This window comes from Zonotrichia albicollis, chromosome 4 (genome assembly GCF_047830755.1).
Source record: "Zonotrichia albicollis isolate bZonAlb1 chromosome 4, bZonAlb1.hap1, whole genome shotgun sequence".
NCBI lineage: Eukaryota > Metazoa > Chordata > Aves > Passeriformes > Passerellidae > Zonotrichia > Zonotrichia albicollis.
The window spans coordinates 36,336,310-36,356,605 of NC_133822.1; the positions used below are offsets into that span (position 1 = coordinate 36,336,310).

At 38.1% G+C, this 20,296-nt stretch overlaps 1 protein-coding gene across 16 annotated transcripts in view; it reads right to left on the reverse strand.

Moving 5' to 3' along the window:
* ATF7IP (activating transcription factor 7 interacting protein) overlaps positions 1-20,296 on the reverse strand; it is an 84,529-nt gene that overhangs the window by 40,987 nt on the left and 23,246 nt on the right. For 11 of the 16 annotated variants that reach the window (XM_014268228.3, XM_014268227.3, XM_074539482.1 and 8 more), the window contains 3 exons: positions 6,741-7,789; positions 2,650-2,736; positions 489-634 (listed from right to left, as the gene is read on the reverse strand). In XM_014268228.3, the coding sequence (XP_014123703.2) occupies positions 489-634; positions 2,650-2,736; positions 6,741-7,789 (1,282 nt within the window). Of the gene's footprint in view, positions 1-488; positions 635-2,649; positions 2,737-6,740; positions 7,790-12,677; positions 12,762-13,123; positions 14,649-20,296 lie in introns of those variants that run through there. The other 5 variants (XM_074539475.1, XM_074539474.1, XM_074539477.1 and 2 more) reach the window with 2 other exon arrangements.

A 20,296-nucleotide genomic window follows, 5' to 3' on the forward strand; every position in this document is an offset into this window, starting at 1 on the left:
GAAGAGCACAATTTTCTTTTCTTCATGACCATAGGTTCCTTATACAGCAATAGTGCAATCAGGCTATTAACAGCTACACAAAAATCTGCAAAATGCCAGGTAGATTACAGTCTTCTTTGGAGACTGCCTTTTTTAAAAAGCTACGCACAGAATAAAGTGCAGCACATATAAATCATCATGGTGAGATACATCCTTTACTATTGTTTTCCACCTAGAGTCACTTGAGACTTCAAGTATTTTATACATTTCAAATATAACTCCTGCAGCATAGTCTTCAAATGGTATTTGGTCTCTTCTTAAAAGGAGGGCTATGTAGAACTTTATATGAATTAAGCACCTTTGTTATTTGAATTACATCCAATGTTCAACCATGAAAAAGAAAAAATGTTTGGGGACAAAGAATGTGTGCAGAAGGACTGCTAATTCAAAGATGGTAACACAAGTGACAGGCATGTGGTTATGTTCTTTGCTCTGCACCTCTATTTTACCTTTTGTAATTTTAGGTCAACATCCTTTCTGGCAGTAATTTTGACTTGGAGTTCTGCTTCATAATCTTCTCTCATGTACCGAGGATGTTTAGAACGAACATTGTCCATGTCCTCAGATTTGGAACGCTTTCTCTTTGATGTTTCATCTGGAACAATTAGATAAAACTGCTCATTGAGGAACTCGTGAAAAAACAGGTATCTTCAGAACGCCATAATTACCATGAAGTTGTTCTCAGTGTAAGCTTTTTCATGGTAAACCAGTAGGAATGCCTTTGGAAAAACAAGCTTGATGACATCAAAGTACAAAATCAGTCCTTCTGGTATCTGTACATTACTGCCCTGTCAGTGAGTTCTGCTTTGTGATTCACCTAGTCACTGCCCCAAATGCAAAATGGTTCTACTACCACCAGTCCTCTCTCCAGAGCCTCCCTGCAGTTCATCCTGCTCCTATCAGCACCATCCTGTAATGAAACATGGCTTCTGAGAAGCAAAAGAAAACCTTCTTCTGAAAAAGGAATCCTATTCTCAGAATTCCAGCCAAATAAAACGACATCTCATTTAACTATGCCAGCAATTAACTGTATTTACTTGCCATGAAGTTTTAACTTGTACCTCAAACACGTGACTGAAAAACCATTCAAACTTTTTTTTTCACTTCTTGGTTAAGATGGAAAGTAAAAAACTAACAAAAGAACAGGCTCAAAACAGAACTAGATTGTTATTAAAATGGACTTTTTAATGATGAAGCACAAAAGAACCCAAGAGACCTTAGTCACTCCTCCAGCTCCTGGCACTGTGTCCAGAAGGTTCTTGAAGACAAGAGGGACATCTGCTAAGGACCCAGGGAACTACAGGATAATCAGCTTTACTTCAATCCTTGGGAATATGATGGAACACAAGTACATCTAGATAGAAATCATCTCAAGGCCTATCAAGAAGGAGATGATGGGGAATTGAATGGATATCAAAGGGGAAATCAGGCACCATCAGCCTGATAGCCTTCTACAGTGAGACCCCTAGCTTGGTGGATGAGAGGAGAGCATCTTTAATAATGCTTCTGACACCCAAACCATCCTTAAATTCTTGATGTATGGCCTAGGTAATTGTACTGGCTCATCTGTTGGGCTCCAGGAGCCATGATTATTGGCACATAGTCCAGCTGGAGCTCAGTAATGCACACTAGCAGATGCCACTGGTACCAACACCACCTTTTTTATTCATGACCTAGATAATGGGGTAAGAAGATTATCTGCAGCCACTTGCAGGTGATAGAGAACTGGAAGGAGTGATTTCTACACTCCTAAGTAGTTATGCTGCCACTCAGTCACACTGACAAACTGGAGAAGTGGGCAAGCAAGAACCTCGTGAAGTTTAAGAGAACGAGATGCCCAAGTGCTATGCTTGGATAGCAATAAAACCATGCATTAGCACAGGTTGGGAATTCACTGGCTGGAAAACCCCTTTTCAGAAAAGGCCCTGGTGGTCTCCATGTACATGAAGATGATCATGGGCCAGCAATGTGCCCTGTTGGCAAAGAAGGCCAACAACATTCTTGACTGCTTGAGAATGAGTACTGACAGCAGGTTGAGGGAGGTTAGAGGTTCCCCTCTAACCAGGAAATGTGAGCCTGAACCTTGAGTCTTTTGTCCAGTTCTGGGTTTCTAAATACAAAAAAAAAAATGTGAGCATACTGGAGAGAGTGCAGTGTAGAGTCACCAAGATGTTCTCAAGATAGAAGCATTCATCAAGAGCTGGAATTGTTCAGTTGGAGAAGGCCACTGGGGGAGATTTTATCATGTGTGTGAATTACCTGACAGGTGGAGAATAACCAGAGCAAGACTCTTAGTGAGAAGCAGTGACAGGACAAGAGCAATGGATGTAAACTGAAATACCAGAATTTCCACTCAAACATTTAAAAACTTTTTTACTGTGAGGGTGATCAAACACTGGGATCAAAACACAGGAAATTTGTGGAATCTTAGCCTGTGGAAATACTTAAAACCTGTCAGGACATAATTCTGGGCAAACTGCTTTCTAATTGACCTGGCTTTTAACAGGGGCATTGGACTAGATAATTATCAAAAGTCCCTTCCAAACCTAATGATTCTGTGCTTTTAAAACATACAACACAGTGAAACACAATGGTTTTAACATTACATACTTTTCTCTATTTGTATCTCCTCTTCTTTGTCAGCCTCTTCTTCTTCTTTATCTTCACATTCCTTTTTTCTCTCCCCCTCCACCTCTTCTACAAACAGAAGAAAAAAACCCACACTTTCTCAGATCTACAAAAGTCTTGTAACAGTCCTATTTTGACTAATGAATGTAAAAAACATATGAAAAAAAGAACATGTGAGGGAAGGCAAGAGAAATAATCATGACAAAGAGGGAATGCAGATATAAAAAAAATAAGGGAATACCCTCAAAACAAAAATTTGAACTATCATGCAACACAATAAGACTCACTTAAATTTGCTTAACATTTTAACCAGAATTACATAACGGTAATTATGAGGGAAACATGCAGTTACTTCTGAAATATAATGATATATAATGCAGCTGAAGTTCTCAACAATTTATTTTAACTTACTTTCCCACTTAGGGACAAAGCATAAAAATTTCAGTAACAAAATACTAAAATACTAATATCTCTCTGTATTTACAATTGGCAACTGCGAGCATAATCTTAATGGTAGGAAAGGCCTAGATTTTGGTAAACAGATATGAATTTTAATTTGAAGTTTCTTGCTAATACAAAGTATCACAACTTAGGACTAGCCATTTAAAAATATTTAGTTTAGGAAATGCTTAAAAGAAGAAAAACTGGAAGCCACCGAACATACAAAGATAAAAATGGTAGCATTTCCTGAAAAATACTATTATATGCACCATGAGCTTCCGTTACATGTTTTGTAGAAATGTGAATGAAACAAGCTTCCATTATGTGTTTCTATTGCTTTTAAGATTACAGTAAAATCTATCCAGAATATAAGAGAGCAAGTAAGAACTCTTATGCACATCTTGATCTCTACACTTCATTTTCCTATATTAATTTTGTTATTACAGGAGAGTTTACCAGCTTTCCTAAGGAAAGTTCTGATTGCAAAGGTATGCCATAAGTCTCCTTCTATTATGAACATTTAAATTACTTAAAACAAGTTACCCAATAAATGAGAAAAAGGAGGAGCCAAAACCCGATAACCTGGCACTACGGGATTTTAGTTTTTCCTATAAATGTAAAAATAATGTTCATAATACAACTTCTTCAATACAAATATGATTTACATTTAAGGTAATAAATTAGTATAATGTCTATGCCACCTGTTTCTTAAGACTTAGAAATAAACTTCATGTATTAAATTGCTATGAATAAAATAGAACTCATTTACCTATGAATCTAAAGGAGAATTGCTAAGTTTAAGACAACTTTTCCCACAACTCAGAGATTTTAATATTCAGCTGAAAAAATATTCCATGGAAAGATACACATACCTAGAATGTCTATATATATATATATATATAAAAATATATATATGTGTGTGTACATATGTATATATATATGTATACATATGTATATTCCCCGCCCCCCCCCCCCCAAGAAAACCCTCTATATAGAGGACAAGTAATTTCAGGGCTGAGAAAGCCCTTTCCTTACTAACTTGCATTACTATGAACAAATCTGTCATTTAACTACAAGTGGATTCAACACGAAGAACTCTCTTGTTAAGGAGAAGATTTCACAACTGGCTATCAGCTTAGTTCCCACTGCTAAGCTGTGATCTCATCATCTTGATGCTACAAGAGCAGAAGCAATGAATGCAACCTTGTCAGCCTCCTATGAGCTTGATGTATCATAGTAAAGTTTTCCTGTTTCCTAGTTGATTCCAATCATTCTTCACTTGATTTCAACTGCCATTTTATCAAGGTTTTGTCAAAAGCACCTACTATAACACTGAAATATTTTTACTGAGTGGCAAGTCAGTTCTACCTTCTGATGAAGTTATGAGTTTTGTACTCATGTGCACCACTTTGTAGATAATCACTATGAATTTCACCTGCCACATTTGTTTCTCAGTCAATCAGCATTGTAAAATTATTCTCCAGTTCTTCAAATCAGCAAACTGTGACATCACAAATTACCATTCATTTTAGGCTATTTATTAATTCTGTCATACAGTACAGTCTCTGGAACTAGTCTCTGGAACTCTGAATTTGTTTTTTATTCTTCAGCTGATTATTTCCTCCACAAGGACTTTCCATTTTACTGTTTCATTTCCAAAATTTCTTGATAAGAAATCACTTGTGTTTGGATATCCAAGATAATTCACATCAGGGCTTCCTTGTCACATGCTTGTTTGCTTACACAAAAAGCTCCCAAGGCTTTTTGATGTATGATCTTACATTAAAAAAATCTGTGACAACTTAGCTATTATAGTTACTAATTCCACTTGGGAAAGACATTCCATTAATCGGTACATTTGAATAAAGCCTTCAAGTACCATTTTTTCATTGTTGTTTAGCCATGTTGGCTTTTATCTGGACTTGTTGAAATCCTGCTTCTGAACTGAGCAGTTTGCACCTGTTGCTCCAATATAGCATCTTGAAATGATCTCCATACAGTCTCCACAGTTTTAATTTTCCCAGACTATTTCCAAAAGTTACACTTTATAAGGTAACTATCTGTTTTCTCATACAACTGTTTCCTGCCTATGCAACCTCTCTGCTATTATCTTTGTTGCTGGTTAAGGCAGAACATCACAGTGACCAATTCTGATTTCATGAACTGTCTCAGTTTACAGCCACCCAGCTGTAAGAGTCATAAGCTGTTATTAGTCAATAAAGAAAACAACTAGTCAAAAGAATTTGTCTTGTCACCAGAATTTAGAATCCTAAAAATCTATTGCTGGATACATTAATTTTAAGCTTCTGCAAACTGTAGCACAGTATTTAATATTCACTTCAGTCTTTTTGCTCCATAGCAAATTCTTCTGTGATCTCAGAGTGTTTTCTCATTCGGAAAGATGAAAAAAGTAAACTTAATAGCTTCAATGAGAGAACTCAAACTGCAGTGAGAGCAAGATAACCAATTTATTTGTACCATTTATTTCATAAAATAAACTCATAACCCTACGATTTTGACACAACTACACACAACCTTCCTTCCCCCACCTCCAATAGTTTCTGGAAGACTTTCAGCACAGAACAATGGTATCACTTTTTCAATCTCACTGACAACAGCTAATGCCTAAATAAGCATATAAATAAAAGCTATATATGGGTGAGGTGGGGGGGGGGGGCAGGGAAAAGAGGGCAATGAAAAAAAGCCAAAAAATAATTCCATCTTCAAGATAATCTGAAACATCTCTCTTAATTACATATAAAAGAACACTGTCAACTTACTTGTAAATTATTCATCTGTTTTATTTTCAACAGTGCAATAGTACAACAATGACTGTCCATTGTCAAAAAGAAAAAAGCTTACAAAACTGTATTAAACAGTATACTACAAAGGACATCCACTGAGTTTAACTTATAAAAATGTTCTGCTAACTACATGAAGAGATTCCACACTTAACATCTAAAAGCATCAATCATCTGCCATAGTCATCAAAGAAAACTTAGATAAAAACCACTGAGTTAAATGAATAAAAGCTATATAATATAAAAACAATATATGACATGCATTTTTCATGAAACTTTTCCAATACTGTCTTTCAGTGGGGGAAAAAAGTTAAAAGAGAAGATGAGGCACATCTTGATTATATGCATGTTTTCCTTATCATCTATTTGCATGCTAAAGAAAGCTGAAATACTTTCTTCCCTATGAAAGCAGTAAATGAATACAGTTCCTCTTCCCCCAAATCCCTCTGTTCCCTCTCTGACAATTACTCATCTTTCCTCTTTTTCCACCCACTACCTCATCCAAGTTGGCACCCAAATTTAGAGAGTATGAAAAAAACCCAAAGCAAACCAACAAGAAAACAACAAACAAACCCTAACATCAAAATCCAAAACAAATAAACAAAAAAAATCAAAATCAAATGGTCATCTTCCAAATCTGGAAGATGACCATTTTTCACTGCAAAGTCTTTTTCCTGTGCCTCAAATACCAGCCTTAAAAACTAAGACTCCATAACATTATTGGTAGGTAAGATTGCCTCTTTGATTTAGAAACCTGACCATGTGTGTCATTCTAAGAAATGAACAAAATCCCAAACTTGAATGGAAATGAACAATTTAGAAAACTCTTACCTAGAACACTTGACTTGCTTGGCAATATCCCTTCAACAAGTTCCTCCTTCTCATCACAGGGATCGTCTTCATCAGACAGTACTAAGAAAGCCTCTTTTGGCAGGCTTTCATTGCTTTCCTGCTTGGATGGTGAACCCAAACAATTGTCTATTTTCTCTTCCAAATCTGCCACTGTGTCATCCACTGGAAGCAGAGAACTTTTAGAAAAACAGCTCAGATCATCTTCAGCAGGGGCTAGTTTTTCCAGAATTGGAATAATGTCATCTGTTTCCATAGAGTCCGTATTGTCTAAGATACTTTCACTTGGCTCATCTATTGTCTTCGAAACAGTGGTTTCTGCAGGTCCTGCACTGCCTTCCTGTTTTTCCTGGTCAGCTTCCATACTGCTAGAGATGGCTGCTTCTCCAACAATCTCTTCAGCAGTTACTTCTTCAGTCCTCTTTTCCTCACCAGATGAACTTGAATTAACAGGTAAATAATTTGTTTCTCCCTTCTCTTCAGAAGAGTCACTAATATCACAGACTGGTTTACTTTCACCTTCCAATGGGATATCATTCTTTCTTTGGTCCAAATGATCTTTTTTATTATTTTCTTCATGGAAGTTATCTTTACTGCTACCAACTCCATTTTCAGCCTCACATTTTACTGCAACGTCAGTATCTTTAGCTTGTTCAGGTGTAACATTTTCTGAAGACAGCACTGGAAGTTTGGATTCTATGTCACTGGCCATGTTTCCTGCCCTATCTTCAGGGCTTTTGGTCTCACTAATTTCATCACAAGCTGTTCTTCCTTCTTCAGAGTTAACACACAATTCAACCACACCATTAATTTCTTTCTTGACTTCTGTACAATCTGTATTGCTTAAAGGGGAATTTATATCAGAGTCTCCATTTTCATGTTTTCCATTTACCAGTTTCACTTCAGTTGTCTTCAACAGCTCCTCTTTAACCTTATAGACAGCTTCAAGTTGATGCCGATCACTTACTCTCATGGTTTTTCGTGCTTTAAAGACTTTTTTCTGAGGTTCCTCTGTGCTATCCATCTTAGCCCTTAAAAAAATTCAGAAAGAACTGTGAAGATAAAGATTTATCATTGTTATATTACACTGCTACTAAGAAAATTTGTAACATTTAGCACATTTTAAAGTAAACCAGTTGAAACGGTACTGACAAAAACAAAGAAACACCTGTCAACACTTCATCTGACTTCCCAAAAAGTGAATCCAAGTTTCTCTGTATGCTGCACAAGACACATTTATGCAAAGGTTACAGAGGTCACACTAAGACATGCACTAATATTCTAACTACACATTTTACACCACTTGTCTCATAGAATCCAATAAAAATAGATGTTATACTAAGGTAAGAGCCAGCAGCCTCTCTTCTCATCAAAAGGTAAAAATAAATGGAAACTGATGGATCAAGAATATTCCCATCCATCCAAATATATTTAATTTCATAAGTTTACAGACAGAATTAATAACTGGGGTAAATGACAAGATTTTTTTATCAAATCACTTTTAAGAAAACTTCATTATATACAAAGAATTTCTCAATGTATCATTAAGATACTTTTTTCTGCATAAATACAACAGACTTTCATCCTCCACCTCTATACAATGGTTAAATGAACTTGGATTTTTAGACCACCTTCATTCAGTTTGTAGTAACATTTTACTAAGACTATTTGAGGCCATAAAAACTACAGCTATAGAAGCACCTTGTAGAAAAACTCCCTCTATCAAGGAAAACTGCTGGGTTTGCCCTCAACAGTCATATTCATTCCATCCACCCACACAAGTATTAAGAAAAATATAAATGTTTATAAAAAGTGTAAGAAAAATCTATTTTATCAAATCAAAACCAGGAGTTAAATCCAGCATTACCTAGGAAGCTATAATGATTTTGTTGAAATACACCAAAATCTGATTTCAACTGTTTCCATTAAACAAAACAAATCCATAGAGATTTTTAAAATATATTTTTTCCCCCCACATGGTCTTGCTTAATGGCCTTTTAAGTTTTAAAGGATTACATAAGATAACATTCAGAAGCAGAAGGCAGCTACGAAAGTTTCTATATTCTAAATGAAACTCAACAACTAAGATCTTGAATCAGCTGGTGCTAACCAATTTAGGTCTGCTGAAGCTACAAACCACCATAAAGTTACTCCCATCAAGCATACAGCTTTATTAAGTTTCTCAAAAACATACAAAAATTACATTAAAAGTAATTAAAAGAGAAAAATCATCAGACAGTTATCTCAATGTGACTTTTTTGCCCACAAGGATCAGACAGACAAATGTTTTTAACAGTGACACAGGAGAATTATTAGGCAAAGGATGCACTTCAAATACTTAGTATGATTCATTTTGTGTCAGCTCCCAATTAATCTTCATTTACAGAGCTAAGAAATTAATAAATAGATTGCATTTTGTCTATTCAGGTGGGATATAAATGATTTTAAATTTTTTTGGGGAAAGAAAGCAGGACTACTGCCAACACTAACTCAGATCAATGACAGTTTTGTGTAGTTGCAAACTCCAGAGCATTTGGACAACCCTCTTGGGCAGGTGGAATGATTCTTGGTGGTGTCCTGTGCCAGGTGAGGAGCTGGACTCAATCCCTGTGGGTCCCTTACAACTCAGGATATTTGACAATTCTATGAACCAAGCTGCAAAATTCACAACACAGATGGCACAGCCTCTAAATAACAATGGCTCCACTCCATTTTGTAGCTGACCTCATCTACAAGTTTTATTTGGGCAATGCTAAGATTGCCCTGTAGCCTCCTCTGCAGCAAACTGAAGCTGTTGAGCTCCTTCAGCATCTCATAATGGGTCACATGCTTTAGCTCCTATCATTTGGGTTTGCTGGATCTTTCCTAGTTTGTTTGGAATAATTTTTTTGTGAAGAAAATTATTTAACATTTGTCCCTAACTACAATATTCTACATTGTAAGGGAAGAATATATATTCTAAAGTACAATATGAATGCTACTATAAACCCCACAATCACGATGTACCTGACATTACAACTCTAAGCTTATTTGTTATTCAATTATTGCAATTTTGTTATTTGTTATTCAATTTGTTATTCAATTAATGCAACCTGACAAAAACAGGGACAAAGCAATTTTTAATATTTCCTTTTAACATATCACTGAGCTTCCCTTACCCTTTTTTGAGTTCTTTTCCACAAAACAATCTAGAATCCTCAGATTTGTGTTATTGATAGTACTTAACAGTTTGACTCATGCCTCAGGAACACACGAACAGATTTTGACACAAAGTTGTATCGGGTCTATTTATGAACTTGCAATAATAACCATGATGATGATTTTTTGCCATTCTGACTTAGATTTTCAGAACTGGATTGTCTACTACTGCATTGCCACTGGTGGGAGCAAAATATAACACCTACAGAAACACTGATCTGAAACTGCAGTTTACTTGAGTTGAAAAAAGGTTCTCATCACAACCATTTTCCATCAGATGACTTAAGCACTCCAGGTGAGCTGTTAATGCCTTTCCTGAGCTGTCTACACACTAAACAAAATTTCTTCATATTCCTTCAGAAGAGAATACATTTAATGCAAGAATTTTAGACTTGAAAGTACAGAAAGCACATTCCATCTATCTTCCCAAGAACTCAGAATGGAAAGCAGACATATTTACATGATATCAACCCCTTCATTCATATAAACCCCTACAACCAACACACATGCTGTTACAGATTTTTATCTTGTAAAGGAAATTTGGAAAAAGAAATCAGGCTTGGCTAACGTTGAACAAGTCCAAGAACTCCTAATAGATGAGCCACTAATGAGAACCCTCCGGTAGCACAGTACAAGAACAGGCCTCTGCATCAAAGTTACAATAGGATAGCTCAACCTCCCAGCCTGCAGTGTTTTCTTTTATAGGCATTACCCAGAGTTTGCAAAATATATTACAAGATTGACAGTCTTACTTTTCCTATGACCAGAAAATACACTAACAGATTAATGTAACATTTACAGATGTCTTAAAACCAAATCTTTAAGTGCATCACTTGAATAACCATATAACTTAAAATAAATTAATATTTGCTGTTCTAATTTCCTTAAGTCGTCTAAGCAGTTTTTCATTAACATTTTTAAAACAGAGTAAATACAAAGAAAATAAAAGACACTTCTTTTTACATTTGCCAAGAAGAGCAGTCTTAAAAAAATTCAAACATCAGAATCCCTTTATATTGATGCACCCTTACTTTTTATTAAAAGAAAATGGATGAACAAATTTGAATTGCTTATATATTTAAAAATTCTGTTCACTTTTTATCTTTGGATATTATCTAAAATCTAGTTAAAAACAAAACACGAACACAGTTCTAGAAAGAACCTGTAGGAAATACAGGCTTCTTAAAATTCCATTGTTAAATGGTTATGGGAGTAACTCATGCACATTTTCCTGCTCAATCCCAGTGTCTTTTGAAAACAAAGAATATTTGGTTAAAGCACAAAAAATATTCCATAAAAACTACTGTGACAAAATTAAAAGCATAGATGAGATGAACCAATGTTTTGGGTTCATCTTCGAAAATGATGTTTTAAAATATCTTCTAAGGGCAGACCAGTCTTAAAGCATTTCCAGGCATACCCACAAGGGAGCACAGTGCAGCCAAAGAACAGACTCATGTGAGAGCTGAGTGTAAAAGAATCAAATCAACTGGTAGCCAGTCCAGACAGGCTTGGTCACACCAGTGTAAGCCAGCCAGCCACCATTTGATAAATACTTGTTTCCAGTCTTTCAAAGGGGCAAAGTGCACCCTTTCAGGGAGCAACAGAGCAAATTACATGGATTCAGTCATTTTATCTTCAAATAAAACTTACCAAGCTGCTATTATTCTAAATGAATGCATTTTGGTAGTCTCCCTTTATAGTGAACAACATGAAGTTTACCTATGTTTGTTAAACACTTCCCTTATCTGATGCTTGGGTGTTTTCTTTTTTTACTCATCCTGTGACCAAGCCACAAAAAGGAAACCAACGGCCTAGGCACCAAGCCAACAGAGCAGCACCTTTTATTTCAAACAATGGCTTTTGTATGCATCAGCACAAAATGACTCCGGCATGTACAGCGACCTGTGTAAGGGTTAAATGCTGTAAATAAGGACAGAGACTTTGGGCTGATTTTTTTGTTTTATTAAAGTCAACAATTTTGACAGGCCAACATACACAGTGTTCATTGGTTTAGATACAAAACCTGCCTTTTTCATTTTAAGCTTTAACGTCATATGTAATTAGTCATGTGAGACATTAACGCATCATTAGACAACTCCCTCCAAAATTTAGAAATTCTCACGATGAAATGTTTGCTAAATGGCACAAAACGTGCTCGTGCAGCTACATTTTCCCCTCTATTTCTGTATTTTTTTATTATTCTTACTCTGTAAAGAGACCACAGTTCTAAAGCAAGAAAGGATTGTATTAGCTGGTATGTATCAGCCTATGATCATGTGCTCAGGTAAGCAGCCCATGAGCTGCTCAGAAAGAGAAGCCAATCAGCATGGAGCTGCCTGAATCCTGCCTAGTGACAGGCAGCAGACAAAGGGAAGGTCATGGAAAAATGAGCGGGGGGGTGGAGAGGGAGAAGCTGCAATCTGAACAACAGTGCGTAATGGGGTTTGCATAACATCATGGGTCTAGAACAGCACCAGCAAAGGGCTCCTCGAGGGCATGCAGCACCAGCCATATGCGCCACAACCATAAAACGTTTGTCAAAGCACAAGAACTACATGAAGAAGTAAAATTCACTGATAATGAACATCAGCACTCAAATGTGCAAACCTGCTTAAAATGTAGCATAGTCAAATCAAAGAAAGTGAAGCAGCAAATGGTCATGAGTATTGTGTTCTAGATGGAGACTTCCAGAGAATGAAAGTGGTGAATAAAACCTACCTTTTAAGTAGTGGTTCATAAAAAGCAGTTGTCAGTTGAAATCCTCCATAGCAATTTTGATATAAGTTGTCAGAAATTTATGAACTATTTTCAAAGAAGGAAAAAAAAAAAAATCTTGAAACTTATTCTTATATAAGACATAATCAAATAATGCACCAATAATTTGGTTTTCCACCAATAATACAAGTCTACTGATTTGGCTGAATGGAATGCACACCGCCAGCTTACTGAGCTCCACATACAACTGTGCCTTTGTTTTTAAATGTAATAAACAAAACAGAAATCACATGATTATTGTATGTGCAAATAATAGCTCTTCTAGCACACCAAAGACAATTTCAGTTTTTGTCCCTTTTAGGCTGAAGTTATGTGTTAGCTGAGAGTAGGGAGAAACATATATCATTTTCTAAGAAAAAAAATTACGTCACCATCCTGCCCTATTTCACCTAGTGCGCACACACAGCAGAACAAGGTGAGCTGTAATTAAAACCCCCTTCGGCTCATTCGCTCCCGCCACATCCCCAAACGCTGCGGCTCGCAGAGCGGGGAGCCAGGCACGTTCCTCTGCGGCGGAGCCCTGCAGTGGCGCGGCCGCTCCCCAGAGGGCGCCCGCGGGGCCCCGCCGGCCGCAGCCCGCGCGGCGACGGGGCGGACCGGCAGGCCCGCCTCCCATTGGCCGAACACAGCGGCCGCGCGGCAGCCAATCAGACGGGAGCACCTGAAATTCCACCCAGCAACAAGCCCCACGCGGCAGACGTCGGGCGCGGGCACGAGCGCGGGGGCGCGCGTTAAAGGAGCGGGATTTTCCAAAGGGCGCTATAGAAAGCTAAGGGCTTTCCGTCTGAGACCTGGAGCTGCACAGTAGCACTGACCCACGACTGCGGGTGCACAGCCGCCATCAGGAACAGGTGTTTAATGCGCGGGAGCATTGTCAGGCGATCACTGAATTCCTGCCATGTTGAATGCTGAATCAGAAAAACCTGTTGAGATCCAGCCTGGGTTTAAGTATGGCATCTGGAAAACCTTCCTTTCTTCACATCCTATGCAGTACTGCTGCCTTCTTTAGTATTCCAACAGAAATCTGGTGTTTCGTCATGACTGCAGTATGACGTCTGCCTTGAGAGGAGAAGCCAATCTCCCCCACATTTGCAAAAAATTGCCTTCTGAAATTCAGCAAAACATTAAGGCCACATATGTATTGCTGCCTAAGAAAAACAGGCATCTACATGGTTAATGCCTTCTTAAACCAGAGTAAACTCACAGTACAATTTCAAAGAAGTTGGTCTTGTTTATTGTATATGTGATACCATCATGTACTAAGCTGAACTATGCTCTCATCACGTTGACATCACAGTACCTTAAGCACTTCTCTTGTGTCTCCTCTACCTCAGAGAATAATAGCCCCTCTGACACTGGCTCATTAATCTATTCCTCATACCAAACTTATGAGGTTTTTTCCCCCATGATGCTTTGATGCCTTGTGGGAAAAATTAATTCCTCATGGGACAAAAATGACTCACAGGTCTATTTACCTGGCTAAGATATTTCATCTGCTGCTGGTTTTGTAGAGTTGTTCTTAAATGCTCATCACTTTATGCTTAGATAACTGGATTCTTTGGAACATGGAAGAGTGGAAAACATGTGGAGAGTCTCTCCTACACAACTTTTACAAGCAACTCAAGTCCTTTAGAAACACTTGCTATTTAGCACACGGAGCTTAGGCTGATTCTCCAAGATAAAGTTTATCTTTCTCTGTATACTGAATTGTAACAGCTACTTAGTTTATTAAACGAATAAAACTGCATGACTGGAACTCAGCAATAGCAACAAGGCTGTGATAATGTGTTTTCTTACTTCTCACATGTGTTAAGGATTCCAGCTTTTATCAACAACTCAAAACATCAGCTTTCAATTCAGCTGTGACATCTCCAAACACTAAACAAATCCTGCTGTTTTAAACAGTGGTAACAGCAAAATTCAGCTTTCTTACAGAAAGATTTTTTTAGCACAAGCTAAAACTCTAAACAAGCTGGATTTTTTTAAATTAAAAAAAATATTTATGGACTGTGAAGTTGAATTTGTGCATTTAAAGATACATTTGATAAATATTACTATGCACTGTCTCAGATTACAGTTTCATCTCAGGTTTTTAAGGATAAACAGCTTGAATTTCCTTTCCATTATCTTTCAATATGAGCAGGACCTAATAATTCCATAGTTATGGTCAGCAACTGCCAAAACACATCTACAACAAAAAAAAAAAACTTACTCAACTTCTGATATTCCAAAGTTTAAACCTGAACAACCTAAATGAATTGTAGATTTTCGTGTAGATGAAAAAATATGAGACATTGAGGAAAAAGTACAATCTCAGAAAAAAGGCAAGATGTTCTGATCATGCTTAAGCTTTTCTAGGGATTATAAAATACATTTTTTTCCTTTCATAAGGAAATGCTTTATAAATTTTAAATGTATAATTTTCAGTAATGCAACAGGCTACAACTTTGACAGGGTATCACTAACATATGCATATTTGCATCCCTTGTCTTCTGTTAGACAAAATACAGAAAAACACTATTGTAATGAAAAAACATACATTTACCCTGAATGGTCTATTGGCTAGATAAGCTCGCGTATCACATATGCAGCTAGCTGTGGCGATGTAACCTTGGATTTCCAGCTGGCACCTCAGTGACATCAGAATTCAGAGGCGAGCTACCTGATGCTGACAGTGATCCCAGGAGTCACTTCTCAAATGCCACAAGAAGGAGAAGTGAAAACAAAACTTGCAACAAAAGAGTCGATGCTGCATTGAAACATCACTAAGTGTTTGCCAAACATATAAACACCTTTTATGAAGTTTTTTTGCAAAGATTGCGTTCGAAAAGCAAGTTTAAAGTGGAACTGAACCAGCAGTTGGTACGCTGGGTGTTGGGAGCGTTTCCCCCGCGGAAGACACCGTTTGTGGCAGGGGCAGCACACCTCGCCTGGCCCGCACCAGACCTGTCCCGCGCACAGAATGGAAGGGGCACGCTGCCAGGGCGCCAGGAAACCAGCCCTTCCATAAACTGAAGCCTGGTGGGGACTCGGAGCTGTTCGGGGCAGGGAGGATATTCCCCGTTTCACACATGAAAGAATGAGTTTTGTATCCGCGTCTGAGGCAGGCCAAGGCCGCTCTTCGGCAGCCATCTTGTCCTGTCGTCGGCTCTACCCGATGCCGGGGACTGCCAGAGATTTGCATACCCGCTCGGGATTGGCTGCCGCAGAGCTGTTTTGCATGAACAAATCTGCCTGGCAACAGGCTAAAAATAGCCCGCGCTGCTGCTGCTGCTGCTGGGAGCGGCCCCGCAGCGGGGCGCGGCCAACGCGAGGGGCCAAGGCACGCGCAGCCACCCTAACGTGACGGTACGGGCAGCCACGGCGCACTCAGCTCCCTCAGGGTTTCCGTGGGGCTTTTTGAGCGACAACAATAAATTCTGAAGTAATTCTCTTTTCAAATCAAAACAAACGATTATAATCTGCATACTATCTTCTTTCTCACTTTCGTTTCTAGGCAAGCTGGAACAGAAACCATCTTTCTGACTGTAATACCCCATGTCGGTTTGGTGAGATGGCAATGGAGTAATCCACAACACCTGCAACAAATGCCACCTAATCCTTATCAGATGTGGACTCCCACACGAAGTTCTTGGCTCCTGAGTTACCCCTTGTTAATCACACCTCACCAGAAACATCTGTACCATTCCTCCACTTGAAACTAAAGACAGTGGCGGATTTGGAAGGGCAAGAAGGATGAACTAACAAAAGAAACTGTCAATAGAGAAGGCATTTTAAGAATAGAATTTAGATACAAAATGACGTCCGTAAAACGCAAAATCTTAAAAGATGCTATGTATGTATGTTGTAGTGTGTTGTTAAGTTTATTGTATTACTCCCATGTTTAATGTAAATAGTTCTGCCCTCCCCCAGTTTAGCCCTGCCAATTATGTTGTCCCCATGGCAACTCCCACCATTGGGGTTGTCAGTTTTTTCGGTTATATAATTTCTCCTCCCTCTCCTTCCCTTATATGCAGACTTTCTCTCCTCCCTGGGCTCAGTCAATCACCCCCCACTCCTCCCAACTCTCCAGAATCTTCTCTCTGGGGGTTGTGGTTGGCTGTGGTCCCCGGGCCCCTCCTTTACTTTGTATTTATTGGTTTCCCCATTATGTCAGTTATGTTAAATTCATCCCATCACCCTTCCCCATTGGTTCAGTGTAAACCCCTCCTTTGTACACCCACCCCCTTTATAATCTTGTTTCACCCTCCATTCCTGGTCACTCCCTGGATGATGTCTTGGGTCCTTCAATAAACCTGACTTCACCCCCCAGTGAGTGTCCAGCTCCTTTCCTTGTCCACTTCAGCAGTGAGAGCCTGTTCACAGCCAGCACCGCCCAAGGCCATCCGGATGCCCAAGGCCATCCGATGCCGAGGGGTGCTGGCAGGGAATTGCAGCTGGGTGTCGGCCCTTAACCCTCTGCTAGCCAGACACTGACCTTTTGGCCACGTGCGCCTCGCCGCAGATGTACACGTTCTGTGATAGTAATTCCAGCAGTAATCTACATGTACATAATTTTATGACTTCAACCATAGTTTCATTTTCACTGAAACTGATAGTGTAAACTCCTCTGACTGCAGCAGAAGCAAGTAAATAGGTTCCCACACCCTTCTATTCAACACAGCCGCCCCCAGGTTTCTGTTTCATGGAACAGCTAAAGGCAGGTGAAAGCCAACATCGTAAGGTGAATGAAGCAGCCAGTGCATGCAGGACATGTACACTGTCTAACCTAGCTTTTGGGAAGCCTGAAATGTGCCATCTGATACATGTGATGGATACAAGCACTGCTAGAATGAAAAAATGGTATTTTCTCTGTTGCAATTAAATAACAAGATCAGGAAAAAAGTGGCCAAAGCAGGTGGTTGGTCACAAAAATTACTGAAGACACTTGGTAAGTTCTGAGTGACTCAACAAAATAGAATCACAAAAAATAAACAGAAATCCCAATACGAAGCAAGTGAAATTAGACAAAAAATGTGTATAAAAAAGCCTCAAAATAAAATTAGAAGGAAAGCCCCACCATCACCACCACCCAGCCGACCAAAGCACACAAATTTTCTTGTGAAAACTACAGTTTACCCAAACTTTATTACCTGTACCTAGTGTGAGGACTGTTTGTCACAAGCATTCTTAAAGGAAAGGTAGCTTACTGCATTGATGTTAATTAGCTCCTCCTAATGCATTTTACTAGAAACGGTCTCCTACCACAAGGCATTTTTTCATTTATCAGACGCTAAATGCTTTCCAAAGGAAGCTAATGTTGTGAAATGATGGGAACTAGAAAAGAAAATGCCAATCTAATATTCTATTCATTACTAAATACAGAAAAAGGAAGAAAAAAAGGTACACTTTTAGTACTGGTAACACATTGTATTAATGTGCTGAGGATCCCAGGTAATGCATGTAATTAATATTTTTACAATGATAAACAGTTCCTTTCTAATGAAGTTCTGTGGCACTCAATTTCTTACAGTACAAAGCAGACAACCACAGTAAGACTTACTTATTCTAGTAAAAGTCTATAATGCCAGATTAAATTCACTTGGATCAGTGGGTGGACAATTATTTTTCTGTATTTGCTCTTAGGCAAGGATCTGTTACATCTCACATTTGTAAAGACTTGTAACAAAAACTACCTGGTATGCCACCCAAAAGGTCCTCTAAATGTTTCATAAGCTAATATATAAACAACCATTGCATGGATGATTCTTTAACTTCAGCATATCTGGAACAAGCTCTAGAGACACAGATTGCCAGATATAATTCTTTGCTAAGCTGCCCAAGGAACAAGAGGCAGGAAGTAAACAAACCTATGATTAACTTTATGTAGTTTCAATCATAGAAATAAATGATAAGAAAAACAGAACCAGCTTTGAAAGGGGCTTTAATGACAAAATGTAGCCTGAAAGGGTACCAGTTCTTACTGAATTCTTCCTTTCTAGAACCTTCGACACACCCACCTACTCACCACACTTACTGCATAGACAGCAGACGTATGATCTTGCTGTATACAATTTCTCTGACTCATTAGGAGACCAAACACAATAGTCTAGATTTAATTGTTACCGTGTAAGAGACACTCTTTTCTCATTATCACCTTGTGGCCAGACTTCTAAATTCAATACTGGTAGGAGAGTAAGTTTTGAAATGATGCCACACTAGTTTAAAGTGACACAGTTGTATTGACCTGTATCAGTAGCACCTCAAGCAACAAAGCACAGTTATGTTCATTTCTGACATGCTTACACCTAATGCTAATAATTCGTGTCAACTCACATCCTCTGAAAAACAAAGCTATTTAAACACAGGAAGATGAGAGTAGTGTCCTGAAAGTAAATACACTGTTGATGGGAAAATCTTTTTTTTTTTAATACCAGAAGGTAAAAACTTTTTAAAGTTTGGCTGAAATCAGTTGGTGGGTAAAGAATCAGGAAAAGACAAGACTTGTGTGTCAGTATAAGACAGATGCTTCTCTTTTTTTTTTTTAATAAGGAGAACATGATTGATTGAAACAATCTCCCCAAGGATGTGGCAAAATCCCCATCACTAGAAGTTTTCAAGATGCAATTGTACAGGATGTCAGACAATCTCATCTAGGCTCTCTTTCCCAAGAAAGACCAGATCACATGATCTTTTGTTTCCAATCTAAGATACTCTATGAACTAGTTCATAATGAACTGTACAACTGATTTCATTACCAGAAAATCCATATTAGCTGTCAGATATTAAAACCCCTCTAAGATGAGACTTTTAAAGGTGGTCAGATGACAATTCCACCAGTCTTCTGAAGGACTGTTACATCTTCAGCAAGAGAGCAGTAACTGCACAGTTGAGAAGGTACTTTTCAAGATAAGCCATCTTCTACTAATAAGCTAAGTCATTAAAAAACAACAACAAAACACCCTTCTTCTTTGAATATATTATGTCCATAGACCTTTTATAAGCTTTATGCATTTTGTATTTATATAGATACATACTGTTGAGGAAAACATGATCAGATGGCTTATAATAAGAGAAGTCTAAAATGGTAATTAGGTTGTGAACTTGAGGATCTAGTTTTATTTGTATAGGGCTTTAAATGTAATTCATGTATGTGGAAGCTAAAAAATATATGGAAACAATAGATCATCAGGCTGAAATAAGCATAACTGAACTTATCCTTGAGGCAATTTCCTCCCAGAATAACAAATTCATCTTGTTTCCTACCTCTGGTCAGGAATGCAAAAAACTTCGTACAGCTAAAGCAAGATTGTTTGTGAAACTTAATTTCTAATTCATATAAGATACTGACTTTTATTACACCTGAGATATGAATTCCAAGCACCTCACTTCCCCTTCTTTGGTCAATCAATAGAATGAGTGGCTCATTTTGCATTTTTTCCTTCAATTTTTTTTTTTTGACTCCTTAGTCTTCTGATGTAGCAATATAAACTATTCATTGAGTAAACACTGCTACTAAAAATATAGACAAAAATATTTAAAGACTCTGCAAAGAGTAACAGGTTCAACAGGCTCATACAAAG